General features: G+C 41.1%; 1 protein-coding gene and 1 non-coding gene across 6 annotated transcripts in view; one reads left to right on the top strand and one right to left on the bottom strand.

Annotated features, from left to right (window-relative positions):
* The window catches only part of trdn (triadin), a 258,959-nt gene that overhangs the window by 212,354 nt on the left and 22,773 nt on the right, over window positions 1-23,832 (top strand). For 4 of the 5 annotated variants that reach the window (XM_042333200.1, XM_042333201.1, XM_042333202.1 and 1 more), the window contains 4 exons: window positions 1,448-1,468; window positions 8,360-8,386; window positions 13,093-13,116; window positions 22,137-22,223. In XM_042333200.1, the coding sequence (XP_042189134.1) occupies window positions 1,448-1,468; window positions 8,360-8,386; window positions 13,093-13,116; window positions 22,137-22,223 (159 nt within the window). Of the gene's footprint in view, window positions 1-1,447; window positions 1,469-8,359; window positions 8,387-13,092; window positions 13,117-15,053; window positions 15,135-22,136; window positions 22,224-23,832 lie in introns of all 5 variants that reach the window. The other variant, XM_042333199.1, reaches the window with a different exon arrangement.
* On the bottom strand, window positions 12,020-12,091 carry trnaa-ugc. The gene has a single exon. It is a non-coding gene; the product is annotated as a tRNA-Ala (tRNA).

Consider the following 23,832-nt stretch of genomic DNA (forward strand, 5'->3'; position numbering starts at 1 on the left):
AGCTTGGCTTGGTTGATAGCAGTCTCCCCTATGAGTCAGAAGGTTATGGTTTCAAGTCCCACATCGGGACATGGAACTCATAACGTCTAAACTGACATTCCAATGCAGTGCTGTGGCTTGCTGCATTGTTGGAGGTGCTGTCCTTCAGATGAAACATGAAACCAAGGCCCCAATCTGCTATTCAGCTGGATGTTAAAGATCCCATGGCATTATTCAAAAATAGAAGACAGTTTCTCCCGGTGACCTGGCCAACAATCAACCAAATAAAAATGGTCATTCACTTCATGACTTTGTGAGACATTGCCATGTGAAAATTGGTTGCAACATTCACCCACAAAGCACCACTTAACAATATATCCTGTGAAGCACGTCCTTTTGACTGTAAAGCATTATATCAAATGTAATGATTATTATTATTATCTCTTGCAGTGCCATTTCCTCGCCCAATCTTTTCACTCTCCTAATTTCATGTTTTGCTCCACATAAAAGTGTGCAAGGCTGAAAGGCTGAGATTGTGACACTTGCCCCTGCTTTGCCCAGCAACTCTGGCCCTCCCTCTGAATTCTCTCCCTAAATCCTTCTGCCAAACACCTTACTCTTTGGTTTCAAAAATCTATTTAACTGTGTTTTTGTCCACTTTCCTATGACATCTCCATCTCCCATTCTCTCCCTGTGAAGCTCTTTGAGACATTTTCCCTGTGTGAAAGACACTGTAAATGTGCTGGTTACAATTTACTGTGTGTACCCCAGACTGACAGGATGAACGTCTTCTCTCTCTGATAAAGAACATTCAGATAAAGTTTGTAAGCCATCATTGTGAGAAAGACAACATTTCTATTCAAAGGACCTGGCTGAAGAGATAGTTTGGTACTGTCACTGGGAGTAAAGAGTAAACAATTTTCATTATGTAGCATTGACAAAGCTTTTTTTGTGGTTAATTGCCAATGCTTTTTAGGAGAAGAACATAAAAAAACAGAAACAGGAAGAATCCCATCAAGCCTATTCTAGCAGTTTTAGATCTTGGCAGATCTTTTAATACCAATGAGCCACACTTTTGACATCCCCCTTAGCACCTAAGGATAAAACACACGGCCCACAAAAAGAAAATAAACAAACCCCAAAGGATGGAGAAAAGGCAGGCAAATGGCTTAATGAAAGGATTGCTCATTAAAAGAATCAGCACACACAATAGATGTTCTTCTTCAGTGCTGTAAATTTCTATTGACCTACATAGATCTTCATATTTAATTCTATTAAATCTGCCCTTGATTATGTTTCACTGAAATTACCAATGCTGAATTTGCACTGAGTATTGTGAGAACTATATCTGGTTCAGTACCTTCCCAGGTAAAGCTACATGCTCCAATGTTAGTGAGTTATTTTAAAATGTTTCGCTTTTGACATCTCAGTTTCTTAACCAGTGTCTATTTTACATTTTATTTTACAGCAACGAAGCCCGAAGCAGCAAGTAAGTGACTTGTGTGCTTTCCATTTTGCATTGACATGTGGTTTGGTGAGAGCATTAGCTTTATATGAGATGCAGATTTCATTCTTTTTGATGATATGCAAGAGTGATCTTTGTTTTATTTTTTGCTCTTTCACAGTTTTGTTTAAAAACAACTTTGCTTCTTGGGAGTTTTTTAATGTGATTCTTTATGAAACTGCTTCTATGATTATAGTTCCTGGTGTCAAAATATTTTCATTATAATAATATAATAATCCTTGCATTTGATATAGCGTTTTTCAAGTCTTCTAGACATCTCAAAGCGCTTTACACAATATATTTTAAAATGAATTGACTATATTTGTGGGTGAAACTCGGCAGCCAATTACACACAGCAGTGTTCAACAAACAGTTGTGGGTTGAAGTGACCAACTTATTACTGTTTGTTTTTTTTCTTAGGGGATTATTATCAGGTGTGTGGAGTAAGGAAACTTGCCCAAGGTTTCACCCTGCCAGTAATCGAACCCAGGTCTCTCGCTTGCGAGGCGAGTGCTCTAACCACTGAGCTGCAGGACTCCACTATACTAGAATTAGTGCTTTTAGCCACTGTGCCTGAATCTCTGTGCCTCAATCTCTCTTGTCCTCTTTGCTTACCTTCAAATTACACCTGAAGATTTTCCTCTTCGACAGTGCCTTCGATCACCTCCCCTCACTTTTCTAGCTCGGCGTCAAACTACACCATTGTTAAACGCTCCAAGATGCTATTTGTTTCAAGAACGCTAAACAAATTCAAGTTGTTGTTATTCTCATTTTTTAAATAATTCCCTTAGACAAAAAAGATCATTTTTAAAAAAAATCTTAAAATTTAGCTGGCACTTAGTTGCTTCTAATACACCTGCAGCCAAGTTTCCCTTCCTCTTAGCACAGGCTTTCAGCCTATCTGCTCCACTCTCTGGAACTTCATCCCAGAGTCCCTCCGACTCACTCCCTCCTTCACCTCATTCAAAATCCATTTCAAGACTATGTTTTGGTTATCTTTCTGGTTCCCACCCCCCAAGCTCCCACTCCCAGTTCTTATGCTAAGCCATTATTGTTAAGGGTCTTGGGAAATCCTCCTAACATGAAAGGCACAAAAAAAAGTATTGTCATCCACCTGTAGTCAATCCACCTACAGTAATGTCTCTCTCCCGCTAATATACCATAAGTTAAGACTCCCTCGTTCCCTTTCTCAGTTTTACCTGTGTTATTCTGTACCTCTCTCTAATCCATGTAGAGTCATGCTACAATAATCAATAATGAGTGGATTACCAAATTCAGCTCTCTGATACTTTTGTAAATCCTCCATTTGCCATGTCTTTAATGTTAGGCACTCTAACATTTCCTGCAGACTTGCCTTGTGACCAACACACAAAGGCTCTGCCACCTGCTGGTGCTTCTGTTACTGTTATCGAATATTCTTGCCTGCTCAGTCTGTCTGTATGATTTTATTTACATGTTAAAATTATTTACGTGTTAATTTTCATATTAAAATGGATTTTTAGGGATTATTAGCTTATGAGATAGTGGAGGCCTTGTGTCTGATCTTCCAAAATTCCTTGGATTCTGGAACAGTCCACATGGATTGGAAGATCGCAAATGTCACACCACTATTTAAAAAAGGTGGAAAGGAAAAGATGGGGAACTATAGGCGAGTTAGTCTCACATCAGTGATGGGAAAAATTTTAGAATCATTGATTAAGGATGTGGTAGTGCGGTATTTAGAGGAGAACAATATAATTAGGCCAAGTCAACATGGCTTTACAAAAAGGAAGTCATGTTTGACAAATCTCATAGAATTTTTTGAGGATATATCGCATAAACTAGATAAGGGTGAATCAGTGGATGTGGTCTATTTGGACTTCCAGAAGGCATTCGATAAGGTGCCGCATAAAAGGTTAGTCCAAAAGATAGGGGCCCATGGAATTGGGGGGAGCATATTAACGTGGATTGGGGAATGGTTAACGGATAGGAAATAAAGAGTAGGGATAAACGGGTCCTTTTCAGATTGGCGGGATGTGACTAGTGGAGTGCCACAAGGATCAGTCCTTGGGCCTCAGTTATTTACCATCTACATCAACAATCTAGATGAGGACATCGAAGTTAATATATCTAAATTCGCGGATGACACAAAACTAGGAGGAAGTGTCAACACAAAGGATGACATTAAAAAAATGCAGCGTGACATAGATAGGTTAGGTGATTGGGCAGTGGGTGGCAGATGAAGTATAATGTAGGGAAGTGTGAAGTCATCCACCTGGGTAGCAAAAACAGTAGAGCGGGCTATTTTTTAGAAGGGGAGAGATTGGAATGTGTTAGCGTTCAGAGGGACTTGGGTGTCCTTGTACACCAATCACAGAAAGTTAGTCTGCAGATGCAGCAACAATTAGGAAGGCGAACGGTATGTTAGCATTCATTATGAAAGGATTAGAGTATAAGAGTAGGGAAGTCTTGCGGCAACTGTATAGGGCCCTGGTGAGACCACACCTGGAATACTGTGTGCAGTTTTGGTCTCCTTATTTAAGGAAGGATGTACTTGCCTTGGAGGGGGTGCAGCGTAGATTTATTAGGTTAGTGCCAGGGATGAAGGGGATGAATTACGAGATAGGCTGACCAATTTGGGCCTATATTCTCTGGAATATAGAAGAATTAGAGGGGATCTTATAGAAACCTATAAGATCATCAAAGGGCATGATAGAGTTTGGAAAAACTAAAACCAGGGGTCACAACCTTAAAATCAGAGGCCAGCCCTTTCGCACTGAGTTGAGGAAGAACTTCTTCACTCAAAGGGTGGTGAATGTATGGAACTCACTACCCCAAAGGGCTATTGACGCTCAGTCCTTGAGCATATTTAAGACTGAGATAGATGTATTTCTTATTGCAAATAGGATTAAGGGATATGGGGATAAGGCAGGGTTATGGTATTAGCTGGAGTTAGATTAGAAGATCGGCCATAATTGAACGGTGGGGCAGACTCGAAGGGACGAATGGCCTACTCCTGCTCCTACATGTTATGTTATTATTCTTGTAAATTATCAGGTTGGGTTGTTTGTGTTTACAAAGGGCAAATGCAATTGTATGACCATATTCTCAAGGCTAAAAGGGTCAAAAAACAAGTGGAGAATAATTCCTATCAACTCTGTTCAGTTTAGGATATAATTGCAAGAGTTGTTTTCTCTCCACCAGCAGTTGTTCTTGCCTTGTTTTTTTCCTCAAAACTACATAATCACTGTTAGTGCAAGGCACTAGCTGCTCACTATTGCCTGACTGGTAACGTGTCACTTCAAATAAATGTGGATCCCATCAGCCAGCTAAGTTGGTAACACCCTTGCTTATGCGTCAGAAGGTTGTGGGTTTAAGTCCATTGCTGAGACTTTGAACTCATAATGCAGACTGACACTACCATACTGTGCCAGGGGGAACACTGCATTTTCAGAAGTGATGTCCTTTGGGTGAGAAATTAAACCAAGGTGCCATCTGCCTAATATAAACTAGCATATCAATAGTACTCTATTGCACTGAGTTTACCAAAATATGCAATATCTTTTGCCTCGAAGTCAGAGTTCTGCGAAGATTGTATTCTTGGTATCTGTGATAATTTTCTTTTTTTCTTTCCATAAAGTGTAACATTGATTTTCTTACAGCTACTATCAGGCACATGAATTTGTGCATGAATTTTCTTCTTGCATTTATTTTTTATATAGCTTTTCTTATTGAATTACGGTAGTTGACACTCTACGGAACACATTGGATTTCTTCAAATGCTTATATTGGGAGTATGTGTTGCATATATAATCTACTCCCTGAGGGAGAAAAGTCATTTGACAATATTGTACTCAGCGGGAACGATGCTAATCCCTGCTTTAGGCTGAACATTTTCCATTCATCTCAATCTCCTGCTGTCCACTATTAAGTTGGTTTTAAATCAAATTCATTAATTATATTCTTTAAAGATCTCACCTGTGGAAATTTATCAAATGCCTTCTGAAAAACGTGAGTAAGTTAGATGCCCTGAATAATTTAGTTACTTTCTTACAGAAGTTCAATAGATTTGTGACAATGCTATTTCTAATTCCATATTGACTTTCTGTAAATGTCCATGATATTTAGATACCCATTGATGGTATACAATGTAGTATTCTACAGCTGGTAAACTAACTGATCTACAATTTTCAAGTTTTATGTGTCACTCATTAGTTTAATAATAGATTAGCATTTGCTGTTTGCGGGACTTCAATTTGTGAAAACTGGCTACCGGGTTCAGTTACAGAATACACAGTCATTACACTCTACAGTAAGTGCTTTGCGACATGTTGATGATATAATATCCTATATCAAATGCAAAGATTATCATATTATTAAAAGTGATTTGAAACTCCATTAAATGTGGCTGGTGCAGTACCAGAGGTGAAAATAAGATTCACGGGGGCAGTAGTAGCTCCATCCACAGAGTGCTGAATACAATCACTCCCATTTTGCCACTGTGGGATAAATGTTGACACACTGAGCTAATAACTGCACAGGTCAACAACAGCTTCCTCCTGTGTCAGTTCAGAGTTGATTACTCATGCAGACATGCAGCCGAGGGGAAGTGGATACTTTATAAACAGAATTGTTTCTGACGGCTCACCACTTGCTATTGTTTATCTTGTCTAACTCATATGCAGTCTGTCACTGTATTAAAAGGAATAGGTCTATCTTACTGGAAATTCTTGCAGACATTGAGGGCGGCAGAACTGGTTGGTAGCAGATGAGAATCGTGCACGTTTGGTACAATATTGTGAAATGTTAGGCATTGCCTGAATCTCTGGGTTATACAAATCAAGTCCTTCAGTTGAACATATCTTACACAAACATTTCATTATTTGAAGGCACTTTGCTACACAGTAAATGATCAGATAGGAAATTACAGAATTTATTGTATCATCAGGAACATCGATCAGGAAATAGGCGCATGGCCTATCAAAATGATTAATTTGGGGAAATGAATATTGCCTGCAGACAGAGTGCTCATCTGTCTTAACCTGACCTTTCTCCTTTTGTGGTTGTGGAATATGCCAAAAGAAAACATCTAAGTACGCATTATAGCTGAGCCCAAGGACAGCTTTGTTCATATTGTGAGTAATATTCTCAGGAATGCTGAGAATATGCAGGAAAAGTGATGCTCCCTGTCAATGGCAGCTGCAGGGCTTAATGCCATTTCTTTCTGCATTATATTAAAAAAGTATAAATTTCAGACCTAAGTGCTAAGAATGGAGAGCAATCATGTGCATCATTAATGGTGTCAGTATGCTTGTCCTGTTTCAGACTGATTAACAGCCATTCTTTTTCCAATTTTCCCTAAGTTTTGCTTTATGAAAATCTTCGACTGTGAGAAAATGAAACCAGCAACCGTCAGTTTTATTCACAATAAAGACGAAAAATTTATAGTGATTTGGTTGCCTTCAGGGTTGCCATTGAATCCTTGAATTTATCCCAAAGCAGACACTGGTGTTGTGCAGTCACTAACGTCCTAACATATTTTTCCAATTGCTAAGTGAGGCAAGCTTTCACTGTGGCTTCCAATTGCTTTTTAAAATTAATATTTAGTACACAGCATATAGTTTAATACTGAGAAATGGTATGAAATCTCAGAACAGGTGAAAGTAGAATGTGTGCTGAATAAAAATGTGTTTGAGATATCAGAAAAGGAGAGAGACCTTGGGGTTTATGTATATGTATCACTAAAACTATTGGGACATAGTTCCCTGGTAATGAAGAAAGCAAATAAAATATTAGGATTCATAGTGGAGGGAGGGGGAAACATGCAAGTTGAGAGAAGTCTTTTTAAAGGTAATCCAGACAAGACCATATTTGAGTTACAGCCTTCAGATTTGGTTTCCCATATTGGCAACAGTGGGCTGTTGGATTAATTCCACAATTTAAGAGACAAGGAAAGCTTCACCACCATAGGACGTTTCTGTCTTCAAAATAGAAGACCGAGGAAGAAGTTGATAGGTGTTTAAAGTTACGAAGAATTTGGATTTATTCATTTATTTTTCCATTGAGATATGAACAACAACAACAACAACAAGATTCCATTTATTGAGCGCCTTTCACGTCGGGAGGACGTCCCAAGGCGCTGTACAGTTGGGTCAGGACCCGAGCAGGGGGGAAATGGTCAGGGTGAGGGGAGGGAAGGGAGGGAGCGAGGAGGGGGTAGAGAGTCGAGAGGGGAGCTGAAGGCACGGTCAAAGAGAAAGGTCTTGAGACCGGCCTTGAAGGAGGAAAGGGAGGAGGCAAGGCGAAGGCACTAGGGGATAGAGTTCCAGAGCCTAGGGGCTGAGAGGCTGAAGGCCCGGCCACTGATGGTAGGGTGGTTGGGACGGGGGATGTGGAGCAGACCGGAGCCAGAGGAATGGAGGGTACGGGCAGGTAAGTAGGGGGATAGTAGGTCGGAGAGGTAGGGGGGAGCAAGGCCGTGAATGGCCTTTTAGGTGAGGGTGAGGATCTTGAATTCGAGGGAACGCTTCTCACTTCACTCTTGTACCACCACCCACCCCCATTCTCAAGAGGCCACTATTTCTATGTGAGACTTGACAGTGAACGTCAAAGAATATCTATGGCTCTTCAATCAAGCCTGATCCTGTCCTTACCCAACCTCCATACCTACACATTTGTGGAAAGGGTTGCTAAATGGAAATACTGGCTGATTTAACCTTTAACTAACCTAGAGAACTTAGCCCAATTGTAGAGTTTCTACTGTCACCTGGCAGACATCAACTAACTGAGGACAGATTAGGAGCAAAGTACAATCTTTCTAGTCTTTATGTCTTAAGTATCGATAATATTTAGAGGAGCCTAATGCTTATGAGACTAACGTTACTTTTCTCTTTTCAGCAAAATCACATAAAGCTCCACTACCAGGTAGATATCCCATCACTTCTCTGTGTTAAATCCTACTCCATAAAAACATGCTTACACAGCAATTGAAACACATTTTGAAAAATATTCTTCTATCTTAATTTTTGTACCTGTATTTTTGCAGTATTTAGGTTTCCTAATGCAATGTTTTGGTACTTTTATTTTTCTGTTTATATGTTAAGTATTTAAAATGGCCTCTATGCTTGGGCATTTAAGCTATGAAGATCAGGTTTTTTATACTTTGTTCTGCTACTCAAGGCAATATGATTACTTGTAAAGGTCATCAAGGATGAAACTAAGGGGTGCAAAGAGACTTTATTGGGAAAATAACAGCTTAAATGACTTCAATGCAGGAAGAACATCTCAGGAAGTAATGTTTCTCCTGCAGGTAAACCCCATGTATGTCATTCCAACTCGCGAGGCCTCAGCTCCAAACTGATCCCAGGGCCTCGAGAGTATCACATTGTGTACATGGAATTCCCTGGAAGAGACTCACTTCTCAAGACTCATTTTCTGTCATAGAGACACCATTTATGTTGACATTTTCCTCACCCCCAATTTATGATTTTTGTGTGTCAGGCTGGATCATTTAGTGGTACTTTTGCCGCTGAGTCAGAAGGTTGTGGGTTCAAGCTTTATATCTGAACTTTGAACTCATACAGTCCAAGCTGTCAGTCCAATGCAGTACTGGGGTTGTGCTGCACTGTTGGTGATGCCATCTTTTGGATGATCCTTTAAATCAGTTTGCCTCTCAGGCATACGTTGAAATCCCATAGCAATATTTGAAAAAAGAAGGAAGTTTATCCTGGTGTCCTGGCCAACAAATCTCCCAATTCAAAATTGATCATTCATTTCATGGCTGCTTGTGGTATATTACTGTATGAAAAATGGCTGCTACTTTCGCCCACAAAACATCTAATAACTGCATTTTACTGTATATTTTGTGAAGCGCTTTGGGACGTCCTTCCAATGTGCAAAGCACTATACCAAATGTAATTATAATAATTGATAGTATTATTGTCTTGCCCTCTTAAGTTTGTAAGAAGAAATTTATTTTCCATTATATTGTGGAGTCCTGTAGCTTAGTAGTTAGAGCACTTGCATCGCAAGCAAGAGAATCTGGGTTTGATTCCCGGCAGGGTGAAACCTTGGGCAAGTTTCCTTACTCCACACGCCTGATAATAATCCCTCAAGAAAAAACAATAATAAATAGGTCACTTCAATCCACGACTGTTTGTGGGATACTGCTGTGCGCAATTGGCTGCCGCGTTTCGCCCACAAGTATGCAGTCAATTCAGTTTAAGATATATTCTGTAAAGCGCTTTGAGACATCTAGAAGATATGAAAACGCTATATCGAGTGCAAGGATTATTATAAGCAAATATATACAATCCCTCCATCCACAAGTCAGTTTATCAACAAGCAGAGAATAATAAATGCAACAATGCCAAAGTCGGTAAAGTAACCAAGAAGTGGAGAATAACTCCTGATGTGTTCCTTGCACTGACCTGTATAAAAGTACAAATAAGACTCATTGGTTCATTGAAAAACACACAGATTTTACTGCAAAACTCCTAAGTCACATTGCAGACACTTTTCATTGAACCATCAGATAATCAAAACTTGAACAATGAATGTACTCTATTCAAACTTGAGGTTGATGTTCCTGTCACATATCACTGTTCTACCTATCCATTATTTTTGGATCTTATTTTTGTATCACAATTTACATTTTTGATTTATTAATTTCAAAATGTTGATAACTTCCCAGTAACCAGATGTGCCTTTTTTGGTAGCTAGGGGTCTGACATATGACGAAATTCATCACCATGCCTGAGTTATCCAAAACAGACAGAGTTCCACATGTGTCATCTACGTATAGAAGAGTTTCTGTGCAATGGTGCCGTAGTGCTTTTAGTGATCATATGTAGTATTGTGGTATTTTCTTCTTTCCTCTCTCGCTTGGCATCCGATCCTGTCCATGTGAAGCACTCAAAGATGTTATCCAACTTGAAGCATACAATTTAAATGTAGGTTGTTGTAAGCAAATGCATGATGTTGATCCTGTGACCACCTCAAATGTCATTTCAAGCTTATTTTTTGTGTTTGATGTTTTGTTGTAGCAGATTCTTTTCACCTTTAAATCTTTCCACAGTCTCGCCCATTCTACCTCTGCAACCTCCTTCAATCATACCAACCTGGCTGCTACCTTTGCGTCTGCTTCATGCCTCACTTGCCCCATTATTGGCTGTGACTTTCAGGCATTCTGCACCCGATTTCTAGAATTCCATCCCAGAGTTCTTCCGATTTGCTCCCTTCCCTTTTTCAAGCCATGTCTCAAAATGTACCTGTGAATGTGCTTTCAGTCATCTTTCCCCTCCCCACAACCTTGGCTCCTACCCCCAGCTTACGTGCCCATTCAGCACTGTGAAGCACTTTGAGATGTCCTCCTGATTTGAAAGATGCTATATAAATGGAAATTATATTGTAGTGTGGTGAAGCGCAAGGTTACTGTTATCAATCTCATCTTGCTATTTTGCAAGCTGTTTTGTCTGATCTAATATAAGTAACATGAGTATAATGTAAGTTAGCAAAAATGTCATGGACTCTTTGGATATCAACTTCACGATAGTCTAACCTAAGATCTTCCTCCTGCTCATGACTTTCGAGTTCTACATAGCATGATCACAACTTTACTAAAACACAGAGTAAGCTGCTATCACGTATGCCAATTGAAACAACAACCTGTGAGCCACAATAAGCACATGTGACCCAGCTTCAGGATGTTAGCATTGAGACTGATGTTTGGAAGAGACAGGAGGGTAATCGTTTGACTCTCACACAATCAGATAATTCACATTACATTCTTAATTTAGACTGCCCGGTAGACCCCATTGTCACTGTATCAAACCCTTTTGTGAAAATTTATAGAATTATTAATTAAGAATTGCTTTCCCTTTTTGACAAAAATAGACAAACCGTCTCACATTCAGTCTGCGTAACTAAAGCTATAAACGTGATATGAATGGTCTTTGCATGTGCCCTCACACAGAAGCAAATCACCACTTCTGACCCATAGTTTGAAATGTATCTCACCAGTGTAATAATTCATTTCAGGTCAAGTCGAGGTCTTGAAAGTTGCTAAGCAACAGCTGCTAAAAAGGAGCTACTTTCTGAGAGTGTAGATTCAGGTGAAGGACTCAGCGTCTCGGGACCTGATCTTGGTACCACAAACAGGGTCAAATGTGGCCAAGCAAATTTGAGTGCATGTGGTTTGTCTGTGTTTAAAAAAAATTCAGCATTGAGAGAAGTATCTGTGCTTATTATTCAAAGATTCTATGAAAATGAACCTGATTCTCTTGCACTCTTAAGGGACTAACTATGAGCCACATAATAATAATAATAATAATAATCCTTGCATTTGATATAGCGCTTTTCACGTCGGGAGGATGTCCCAAAGCGCTTCACAGAACACACTGTAAAGTGAATTGACTGTATATATTTGTGGGCGAACGCGGCAGCCAATTGTGCACAGCAATGTCCCACAAACAGTCGTAGATTGAAAATGACCAATTTATTATTGGTTTTGGAGGGATTATTATTAGGCGTGTGGAGTAAGGAAACTTGCCCAAGGTTTCGCCCTGCCGGGAATTGAACCCAGGTCTCTCGCTTGCAAAGCGAGTGCTCTAACCACTGAGCTACAGGACTCCAGACATGTTCTGAGTTAGAAGGTTGTAGGTTCAAATAATACAAATCCTTGCATTCGGTTTACTGCCTTTCACATCTGGGGGACACCTCAAAGCGCTTTATAGGATATACTGTAAAGTATAGTGACTGTGTTTGTGGGTTAACACTGCAGCCAATTTGCATACAGCAATGTGCCACAAACAGCCATGAAGTGAATGACCAATTTAATTTGAGGTATTGTTGGGTGGGAAACCAGGAGAAACTCCCTTTCATTTTTGAATGGTACCATGGGATCTTTTACGTTCACCAGAACATGCAGACAGGTTTAACATCTCAACTGAAGGCGGCATCTCCAATAATGCAGCACATCCCAACATTGCATTATCTTAGATTATACGATTTCCAAGTCCTGACGTGAGGCGTACAACCACAACATTCTGAAGCCATCCTTTGGATGAAATGTTAAACCTCAGTCATATCTGCCCATTCAGATTTTATTATATTACTGAGCTCTGTTGTCTTTGTTTCACTGCAGTCTGCAATGCACTAAAAACACTCAAGTGATTAGAAGTAACTTTCAGCCACCGTCAACCTTCAAATCACTGTGCCTGGAACTCTCTTCAGCAACCAATTATGTAGATTTTCTGAACTCTAATCAATGAAACATTCTTGTGCCAAATAACTCCGTGAAAAAAGAGCAGAAGGAACTTCATCCCTGTAATTTCAGCGAAGCCTGCACCAGCTAGAGCAACAGCAAATAATTTATGTTCAATGAGAAGATAAATGTTAATTGTTTGCAATTCATCTTTTTGTTAAACGTCACAAAAAAAATTAAAGTTAAATTTCATCATCAGCGTTCCCAGTAGTTTTACAATATACAATGCTAGAACCTCATCCAAAAATCGTGTTTTTTCTGTTAGAATGTGTAACATGTTTATTCCTAGCACCGCACAGAACAAGGCATTGTATTGTAGTCCTGTTGTATATAATTACTTACATTTTCATATTTATTTTTTTCACAGTGGCTAAACCTACAGCTGAAACAGGTATGAGTTCTTTTCTATGCCTTTATGGTAAAATCTAGGAGGTTTAGGGCAATTTTTTAATGATCATTATGGTGTGAAAATGACACATGTGTTGTGATAATTATCTCAATGCCAAAATTTGCAGTCAAACCAATCACACTGACATATAATCATTAATGAATATCAATAGGTTTGAACACAATTATGGGCGATGTGAGAATTGTCAGCACGGATAATTATGAAAACACGACACCTATATGACTGTTAGGAATGCTAGCACCTCATCCACAAATCGTGCTTTATCTGTTAGAATGTGTATCATAGTGATTTCTACCATCTAATACTTAGGAAATTCACTGTTACTTATTCAGTCACTATTGTGTGGTGCATGTTGCTGAAGGTGGTAAGTCATATTCGGAAACTGTGGTGGCAAATCCAGGTTATTTCTCCATAGTAATTACTTATATAGTTTGCTTTAAAATCCCCCCACCAAAAGAAGAGCTGAAATGTAAATCTGTGACAAATTATTCTTCACTTTTCCTGCAAGAGACTGGATAATTGGTGATGTAGCTCTATTGCCAAGTCAGCCTTATCTCTGCAATTGGCAGCAATCTGTACTGTGGTACTTTTGCAATCTATACATATAGATGTCTCAGTCCAATAACTTTATTTTCTTATGAAAGAGATCTGGGTTTAGCTTTTATTTCTCCACCATAACCTCCCATCCACACATACATACACACACACTTCCTCTCCACAATATACAGGTGATTAGTAACTTACCAAATCCAGAATCACATACATGACCATGTGGCTTAAAACTCTGAGAAGAAGGCACTGGAGAGGTGTAAACTCAGACCCAGTGCACATGTCTCAGTAGTGCTGTTCCTCAGTAGCTACAAATGTATTAATTCCCCTCCAGAGCAACATGGAGATAGAGGGGATTAAACCTTGTACCACCACAAAATAGTGCATTTAAACAGAGCTGGACTGAGTTTGGCACTCGTTCTTTTACTTCTGGATCCCAAATCTGAAATCAACCTAGTCTATTTGGGATAAATGCCTCCTGTTTATTGGGTATCTGTTTAATGGGTTTGTGCAGTCTCTGCCCATTCCTTGGCATGGCCCCACAGCACACAATTTGTACTTAATGAGCAATCTCACTCAGAGAGACCACTGTAGTCAGATGTCTGGTATAAGAAATTGAAAATATCATGCTGGTGCTGTAGAGGCAGCCTCTGACACTGGGTCAGAGACAGTTATTGGATGCAGAAAGAGACTTTTAATCTGTAACTGACAGTGATGTTCCTAAATGGGTTAAGTCTTTGTTGCAGAGTCTAGGTGACAACAATAGCAAAATTACCAATTTTACGACCAATAACATCCTTCTCTTTGATGAGCACAAAAAGTATCCCATGAAATCTCTTTGCCAGCATTGGAGAAACAAATTCATACTCATGCATTTGTGTTTGCCTAGATCCTGACTGATTAATTTGTGCCCTTGCTCAAAGTAACCACAAGGTTGCAGCACAATATTGTGGCCTTCATCAGGATGTTAGCTTTCCATTAATTTTACGTCTCTCCAGTTAGTATCTTCATGATTAAAATCAAAAGGAATGCTGGAAATACGCAACAGGTCAACCAGTGTATTAAGGGAAAGCAGGTTAATGATTTAGCTTCAGTGATATTGTGAAACAGTGGGACAAAGCAAATGTGGAGTTAAGCTCTCAATAGCTTCTGCAGAACCTTGCTTCTTATTTCGTTGCATACCCTGAATATTGCTTTGATACTGTGTAATGTTCTTCACAAGGTTAATTTCTTTGGTAACTGTGTTACATACACAAAGTCTTTGAGAAAAGCATGCAGAATGTTTAATGGGTGTACTTTACAGCTGATAAAAGAGCTGAATACAGACACATTGCAGAGGGAGAAATATATGCTTTTACGCTTTCATCTAGGTGTAACTCGTAATAAAGACTTATATCCCAAGAGAGATGTCTTACTTGCTCAGTACCTCCCCATGAAAAGGCAATGGAGTGGTAATTGAATCTGAATCTCCTCTTGTTATTGTGCTGCTTTTATGTGTGTAACATGCAGTGTCATGGCACCAACATATGCTTTTGGTAGGTTATGTCTTGTGCTCACATCAAGTTAACATCATTATTAGTACTGGGAAATGGACAATGGTTGACAATTAAACATTTTCCTTTCTGTAACCAGTAACATCAAATAGTGCAAGGTCAAGAACAGCAAGAATAAGCTTTCCTACATTATCTTGAAAATATATCTCAAAGCCAGAACATATGAAGAGTTCCCTCAGTCAGTAGCAGCAGTCTGCCTGTGCTAGCTCACAGTTAATTACCATCAATAAACTCTGAATCCGGCATATCTTCTGACCATAGATTGAGATTCATTAGTACTGTATTATAGCTGACAAATGATATTTCATTTAAGGTCATTATCAAACCTCAGAGAGAAGAGAGACCATAAATAGAGAGTATTATGACACAGCAAGCCTTTAGAGATAAGTATTGATACTGCAGAAAGTGTTTGAACATCTTGCCTAGTGGCTGCATTTCAAATTCCCCACACTTCATTTCTCCATGTGGCAAGTTGTTAACCTCAGTCCAGACACAAATACAGGAACATTGATTCCTGTTGATGGATGAAGGAAAACATGAGAGAATGTCAATGTGCACCACTCCTGTGCAGGATAGGACCAACACTGAGTTTCCTCCAACCTCTCCTGCGTGTGCTCCAGTACATGAGCTTGCACCATCTTAGATTCTGATGGGCTGAATGGTGCCCTCCTGTGGTTATTATCGCTATAATTCGGTGTGGAAACACCCATTTTATTTATCATGTATCCTTGTTTGAAGCTTTTCGATTTAGCAGCAAAAGTTTGGTAGAGCTAGGAGGTATTATAGGTTGTCGTGTTATTTCATGATTTGCCATGAAAAGATTTTTTTGCAGTATAAAATTGAAGTTCAATTTCAGTGATTATTACACTGTAAAATGACAGAGAAGACGTTAGCTGTCACTCACTGGTGCTTCACCAGAATCTTCAGGCTCTCATCCCCAGGGTACAAGCATGTTACACTCATACAGCACTTAATATGTCTAGTTGCACTTACTGCTTGTACAGTAAATCAGCCTGACCTTGCACAAAGTACTTTTCAATTATAGGGTTCAATTATGTAGATAAAATGTATTTCAGTGGATCTGGCACTTTTAAGCCATACTCTATTTTGTCCTTAACATCCTTTCAATCTCGTTCACGTGTTCTCCTTCAGCAAAGAAGTTGGCGAAAAAAAAGTCAAGTAACTAAGATTGATGTTATGCAAAAGAGTTGTTAAACTAAATGTCTTCAGCTATGAATAGTAGGTACAGAGGAAACTGTAATAGATGTGTTAAATCACTGAATGCTATTGATGGCTGACCAATATGTTGTAATATTTATGGTATAAATGTGGTTATCAGACAACCATGATGTAAACTAGAACCTATAATAGGATCAGATTTGATTTTTTACATAGTAATGCACCAAAACATAACAAATTAAATCAATTTGTTTTGTGAAACATTTTCGGCAATATTTCCACTGACTAGTCTGAGCACACTGAAACTAGTCATAGCATCCCTTTCATTTCCTGAGCTTAGTCTGCATTGGATAATGTAAAGATTTAAGTGCCTAGGGACATCCTCCCAACGTGAAAGGTGCTATATAAATGTAAATTGGTATTGTATTGAATCTGGGATATTTCTGGTTTGCATGACTCAGTTCAGCACTAGATAGTATCTTCCCTTCTGAGCCATCAAATTGCTTATATTTAGTTAGCTGTTGATTGTAGGCTTTATTAAGTGTTACAACGTTTACATTAGTAATTTCAAAAAAAGTATTAAATGACCCTCAATAACAGGTGACTTTGGACCAGCACTAATTTACCCCGTGAATCCAGGTATTGCAGACTAAGTTGAACATTAATTTAAGGCTGTTAATGTTGTTATGTTACAGGCTAATGTTAAAGGCAGTTTGGAAAGCAAGTACAGTGTAAAACAATCTTGTATTTCAGTATCTCTGGCTTAGACAAAGGTCAGCTTTGTATGCAGATATTGCACCACGTCTTATCTACACACAAATCATTTATAATCAAAGAGCCGCATTCCCATGAAGTAAACATGGAAAAGTGCCACTTGGCTGACCAAAAAGAGGGTTAGCATCAATCATTTCAAAATCACCCCCTCACACCCTCCCTCCCCCCTCCTCCTCTCTCCCCCCAAACCCTCCCCCCTCTGCATCTCTCCCGCTCTCTCCTCCTCTCTCTCCATCCCTCTCGCCTTCTATCCCCACTTGACCCTCCCACAACCTCCCTCTGTTCCAGCCTGGGAATCCTCCACCGGGCTCACCGTGGCACTCGGCGTTGGCTGTCCAGCAGCAGCCACACCGACTGCCCCATTCCCAACCGCACTCGCCAGCCACCCCTGAGCCAACCTCTCCTCCCTCATCCCCATTCCCCCCACCCCTGCCTCACAACCTGGACCCCCCTCCCTCCCCACACACCCTTCTGTCAACCGCTCCCTCCACATTGGACTACAAAACGTCCACTCCCTCTGCAACAAGGCCTGGTCATCAACGATCTCATCCTTGATGAGAGCGTTGACATCATGGCCTTAACGGAAACCTGGCTCACCCCAGGTGACACTTTCCCCCTCACAGAGGCCACACCACCCGGCTACACCTCCCACCACATCCCTCGCCCCTATCGCCGTGGCGGTGGTGTAACCCTTATCTCAAGGACACCACTTGCCCTATCCCCCTACTCCTCTGGCTCTTTCCTCTCTTTCGAGCACCTCACCCTCTCCCACCCCTCCTTCCTCTCACTCAAAATCCTCCTCCTCTACCGGCCCCCTAAAACCTCTCCCACCTTCATCTCCGATATTTCGACACTACTTACATCTCTCTGCCTCTGCTCTGATCGCCTCATCATCCTGGGCGACTTTAACCTGCACTTCACCCCCTCCTGCTCCATCTCCTCAGACTTCTATTCCCTGCTCTCCTCGCTCAACCTCTCCCTCCACATCAACTCCCCCACTCACAGTCACGGCCACACACTCGACTTGGTGATCACCCGAGGCCTCAGTGTCTCGGATGTCACCATTACCGACAAGGCCATCTCTGACCACTACTTCATCTCCTTCACCACCTCCACCCCCCTCCCCACCACCATCTTCTACCGCCCCTGGAAGAAGTTACCCCCACAATCCCTAACCGCTGCCTTGGAGTCCTCTGAACTCCTCTCCCTCTGGCCTTCAACCCTCACTGATCCCTCTTCTCCTCTCACCCTCCTCCACAACACCCACACTCCACACTCCAACCCTCCACACTCGACACTCTTGCTCCCATCACCTCCCGTACTGTCTCCTACTCTCGCTCCTCCCCCTGGTTCACCACCCACCTCCGCTCACTTAAGAGCCAGGTGGGGGCCGCTGAACGCACCTGGTCAAATCTGGCCTAACGGTCCACCGACAAATCTGGCTGGACCTCCTCAAAATCTACCGCTCCACTCTAGCCTCGGCCAAGTCGTCCTTCTACTCCAGGATAATCCTGGAGGCGAAGAACAACCCCAGGCTACTGTTTTCTACCACATTCCAACTCCTCCGTCCCCCCGCCACCCCGCGCAGGTCATCTCCTCCAACCTTCACTGTGAGGAGATGCTGGATTTCCTTGAATCCAAAATCAAGGGAATCCGCTCCGCGGTCACTCCCCCTCCAACCTCCACTCAGCCCCCACCCCCTCCCTCCCACACTCCGACTCCTACCCATCCTCCCCTACACACCTTTGTACCCGTTTCCCCACCCTCTGTCACCAAACTCATCCTATCCCTGAAACCCACCACCTGTTCCCTTGACCCCATCCCCACTCCACTCCTTATCTCCCAGCTCCACCTCCTTGCCCCACATATCACAGACATCATCAACCTGTTCCTCTCCTCTGGCTCTGTTCACATTCCCCTAAAAACTGCCATCATCACTCCCACTTTGAAAAAACCCTCCCTTGATGCGTCGCAGCTATCAAGCTACCGGCCCATCTCCAACCTCCCCTTCCTGTCCAAAGTCCTTGAAAGAGTTGTCCTCGGTCCTCTCCTCTTCACCCTCTATATGCTCCCCCTTGGTGACACCATCCGCAGACATGGGGTTTACTTCCACATGTATGCGGATGACACCCAACTCTACATTTCCTCCTCTACCCTCAACTCCATGACCACCGATGTCCTGACAGCTGCCTGTCCGACATCGAGTCCTGGACGAGAGACAACTTTCTTCAGCTCAACGTGCGTAAAACTGAGGCCCTCCTGATTGGCTCACATCAGCACCTCCGCACCTCAGGCGCTGACAGCATCAGCATCCAAGGCTGCACTCTCCACCTCTCAAAGCCAGTCAGGAACCTCGGTGTTCTGTTCGACCCTGAGCTGTCCATTCTCCCTCATATCCGCACCACAACTGGCACCGCCTTCCATCACCTCCGGAACATCGCCAGACTACGGCACTACCTCACCCCTCACGCTGCTGAAACTCCGGTCCACGCCTTTATCACCTCAAGGCTGGACTATGGGAACTCTCTCCTCGCCGGCCTTCCCGGCACCTCCCTCCACAAGCTGCAGGTCATTCAGAACTCTGCAGCTCGTGTGCTGTCCCGCACCAGGCTTCGGGACCACATCACTCCCACCCTCGCTCGCCTCCACTGGCTCCCCATCCCCCAGAGGATCGAATTCAAGATCCTCATCCTCACCTACAAGGCCATTCACGGCCTTGCTCCCTTCTACCTCTCTGACCTACTATCCCCCTATTTACCTGCCTGTACCCTCCGTTCCTCTGGCTCCGGTCTGCTCCACATCCCCCGCCCCAACCACCCTACCATCGGTGGCCGGACCTTCAGCCTCTCAGCCCCGAGGCTCTGGAACTCTATCCCCCAGTGCCTTCGCCTTGCCTCCTCCCTTTCCTCCTTCAAGGCCGGTCTCAAGACCTTTCTCTTTGACCGTGCCTTCAGCTCCCCTCTCGACTCTCTACCCCCTCCTCACCTCCTCCCTTGACTCCCCTCACCCTGACCATTTCCCCTCTGCTCGAGTCCTGACCCAACTGTACAGCGCCTTGGGACGTCCTCCCGACGTGAAAGGCGCTCTATAAATGGAATCGTGTTATTGTTGTTGTTGTTGTTGTATCAGTTATATCTCCTGAATTGAGAAACAAAGACACCCAAAAATGTCTTAAACTTATCTATAATCTTTCCAGAATATATTACAAAAATATTTTGGGAAATAAGCTCCCATGACAGCCATGTAGATAATATAGCACTACATGTCCACAAATTAAAATCCTTGAGTGTACTGAATTACCTGATCTCAGCTGGGATAATAGTTTGCCTCAGGTCTTTTCATGCTAGAGAGTGAAAACTGGCTGTTTCTGCAGTGATTCCCTACTTAGAGAGGCAAGTGTGTGGAAATTGGTAGAGAACAGGTTTGGGCTCGATTGTGATATCTTTCATAGTCAAATTGACTGCTGATACTCATTGTCATTGCTCACAAATGAAGTATGGGAGATTGGATGGGGTATTGGATAATTAATTTTCTCTTTGACCAAGCCTTCAGCTCCCCTCTCGACTCTCTTCCCCCTCCTCGCTCCATCCCTTCCCTCCCCTCACCCTGACCATTTCCCCCCTCCTCGCTCCCTCCCCTCCCCTCACCCTGACCATTTCCCCCCTGCTCGGGTCATGACCCAACTGTGCAGTGCCTTGGGACGTCCTCCTGACGTGAAAGGCGCTTTATAAATGGAATCTTGTTGTTGTTGTTGTTGTTAATGCGCAAAGAATTTGTCAGCATTTCAGGAGAGGAGGAAGGGAGTGTATATTGGCAACTGTAAATATCAGGAATGATCTTAAGATCATTATTGCAGTTCAGTTTGATTGACTTATGTTTGTTTTCATGGTTCGTAGCTTAACCTAAACAAAATCTTGCATTTATATAGCACTTTTCACATAGGAAAAAGTATTTCAGCGAAAGAGGCTTGATTTGATTATTTGCCTTGTACTCACTCTGAGATATCCACTAATCTTTATTTAGTACTGAGATGTGTGAATTAAAGTCTAAGAAGAAAACTATTAGTGTTCCTAAACTCAGTCTGTGACAATAAATAGTGAACTCATCATAAAGAACTGGATACTAAATTGTGAATTTTCATAGCTGAAGGCAAATACTGTCACTTTTATCATTGTACTAATGCTGTAGTATTCTAACTGGCTTAGCAATGCAAGTGTTTAACAGCTTTGAAAGTCTTTCTTTGGGTGCTGATTAAAGATGATCTTGAACTGCCTGCACTTTTGCTTTTAGGCTTTATTAACCATTTCAAAAGTAACTGAAAACAAATTACACCATAAAATACTGCACAGTGCCTACAATACAGTGGGGTGAGAGATTGTAATCCTAACAATTTGTGCATTTTCCATCTATTATTTTGACTCCTGCATTTTATGACATTGATTTGAATTATTTTTCTTTTTAATTGCTGAAATGGTACATTTCACAAATTACTTCAGACTTGGTACTTACTGATATAATGCCTGCTGTCACACGTGCTTTATTCGTTTTAGACATCAATAGTGAGCAAACAGATATCTGCAGTTTCCCTTTGTTCATTCTGTTCAATGCATCACTTCTGCATACAAGATGAAAGCATTCACAGATATAAGAGAACAAGATTGAAACTGCAATTTTTTTAAAAAAATTGAGCTGCAAGGATAAGGATTTTATCTGAGACAATTTTTTAAAGGAGCAGTGTGTCTTTTTATTTAATGCTAATTTTTTAACCAAACAAAAATGATCACATCTTTCTGGAGGCTACAATAAATGATTGTTTTGAGATAATCTGTGGCCTCCACAGCCCTGTCTTCCTCCAACTCACCTGGAAGGACAGACACAATAAAAAGCCAATCACTGCTACAGTGAATACAATATAAATTTACATTGATACCACTTCTTTCACATCAGGAGGACATCTCAAAACACTTGACATTGCTGTCAGGGCACCCGAGCAGAGAGTGGAAGCCAAGGGGGAGGGAAAGGCACATCACAGAGGTGGGTCTTGATTATGGCATTCGGTAGAGGGGGAATTGAGCTAGCGTCACTGGACACAGGAAAATCCAGCCGCTTTGACAGATCTGACTTTTAAATTTAACCCTAACAGAGAGCTATCCCATTTCAAAAGAGCTCAGCTACTTATTTAAATGGCAGATATTTGGCACTAGAATTAAAGCACCTCACCAACATCCTTGACATGAAGAATAACATGATGACTAGTTGGCATTATTTCAAGACAGTATTGCTGAATGTAACCGAAATATTGGCAGAAAATAAGCGTCATTGACAAGAAAGCAAATGTTAAGAGGTTTTTAAATAATGAGAGACACAAGTATATAAATAGAAGCAGGTTATTTGACATAGACTGATAGAGCATACCCAGCAGTCTTAAATACAAAATAAAATGCCTCAAGCAAGATGAATGCTTAGAATAATGTCTTCCCACAGAGGAGGGGATATGTGGAACAGACTATCAAGAAGAGCAGTCAATTTGTATCCATTAAATCCTTCAAGAAATAGTTGGACAAGAATCGACTGAGAAAGTTATTAGAGGAAAGTTGCAGATTGAAATGAATAAATATTGAATAAGACACAGGAGTGATGGGAGCCAGTGGTAGATAAAGTGGGGTGAAATCCATGAATGAGTGGGGTTTATATAGCTGTGGATGGGCTGGATACCTTTTACTCATTCTATATTTAGTGCCTATCTAGTGATGGAACAGAGAAGCTATGTAATAACGTTTGTGGTATTCCTTAAACTGTTCCTACATTTATTAACCATTAATAGCTATTCCATTTTTATTTAAAAAATCTAGTTATTTCATCCGACATGAAAGGCGTTATACCAATGAAATTTGTATTGTATTGGTGTGATTATGTGAAGCACAACCATATTTTCTGATAAACAGGAGCTTACAAAAACATTTCCTGCATTTTTTGTTTGTAACACACGATGATAAAGTAAGGTTGTCACAAATGTCATTAATGTTTTTGCTGGGACTACGTTGTAAAATATGCAGTTTGGTTTTAAGTATCCTTGAATTTATTGAAGAAATATTTTAAGGAGCACCAGGATTCTTTAACGAACAGCAAATAGCACACTATTTCAGTTACAAGGTATGCTCCAATAGAACAAGGCCCCACTAGCCAGATAAACTATGTAAGGCATCTATCCAAGAGATGGATGAAAATCAGTTTAGGAATGGGATGCAAGAAAAAGCATGGACTGAGGTAGTTTAATGCAATGTGGAAATTCATGGGTCCTGAACTGCTGAAACCATTAAATGTCTTACCAGGGAAAAAAACAGTTAAGGAATGAATATTATACAATTTAATTGCTTGATTTATTTCTAGGGAGAAGGGAGTAGATTTATAGATCCATTCATTAGGGGATGAATTGGGCTGAATAGAATCAATCAAAATGCAAATTGCACATTGTCTGTGAAAGAAAAATGTTTGACCAAAAGACTGTTTCTTGTTCAATTCTTACTTATGGTTTTATGCAATGTATGCAATCCACAATAGGGTACTCAAGATAAACATCCTTGGATAAAATTATAAGTATTTCTTTAGATACATAAACTGACAATATTAAAATATAAATTAT

This window comes from Callorhinchus milii, unplaced genomic scaffold, assembly GCF_018977255.1.
Source record: "Callorhinchus milii isolate IMCB2004 unplaced genomic scaffold, IMCB_Cmil_1.0 Scaffold3, whole genome shotgun sequence".
NCBI classification, from domain to species: domain Eukaryota; kingdom Metazoa; phylum Chordata; class Chondrichthyes; order Chimaeriformes; family Callorhinchidae; genus Callorhinchus; species Callorhinchus milii.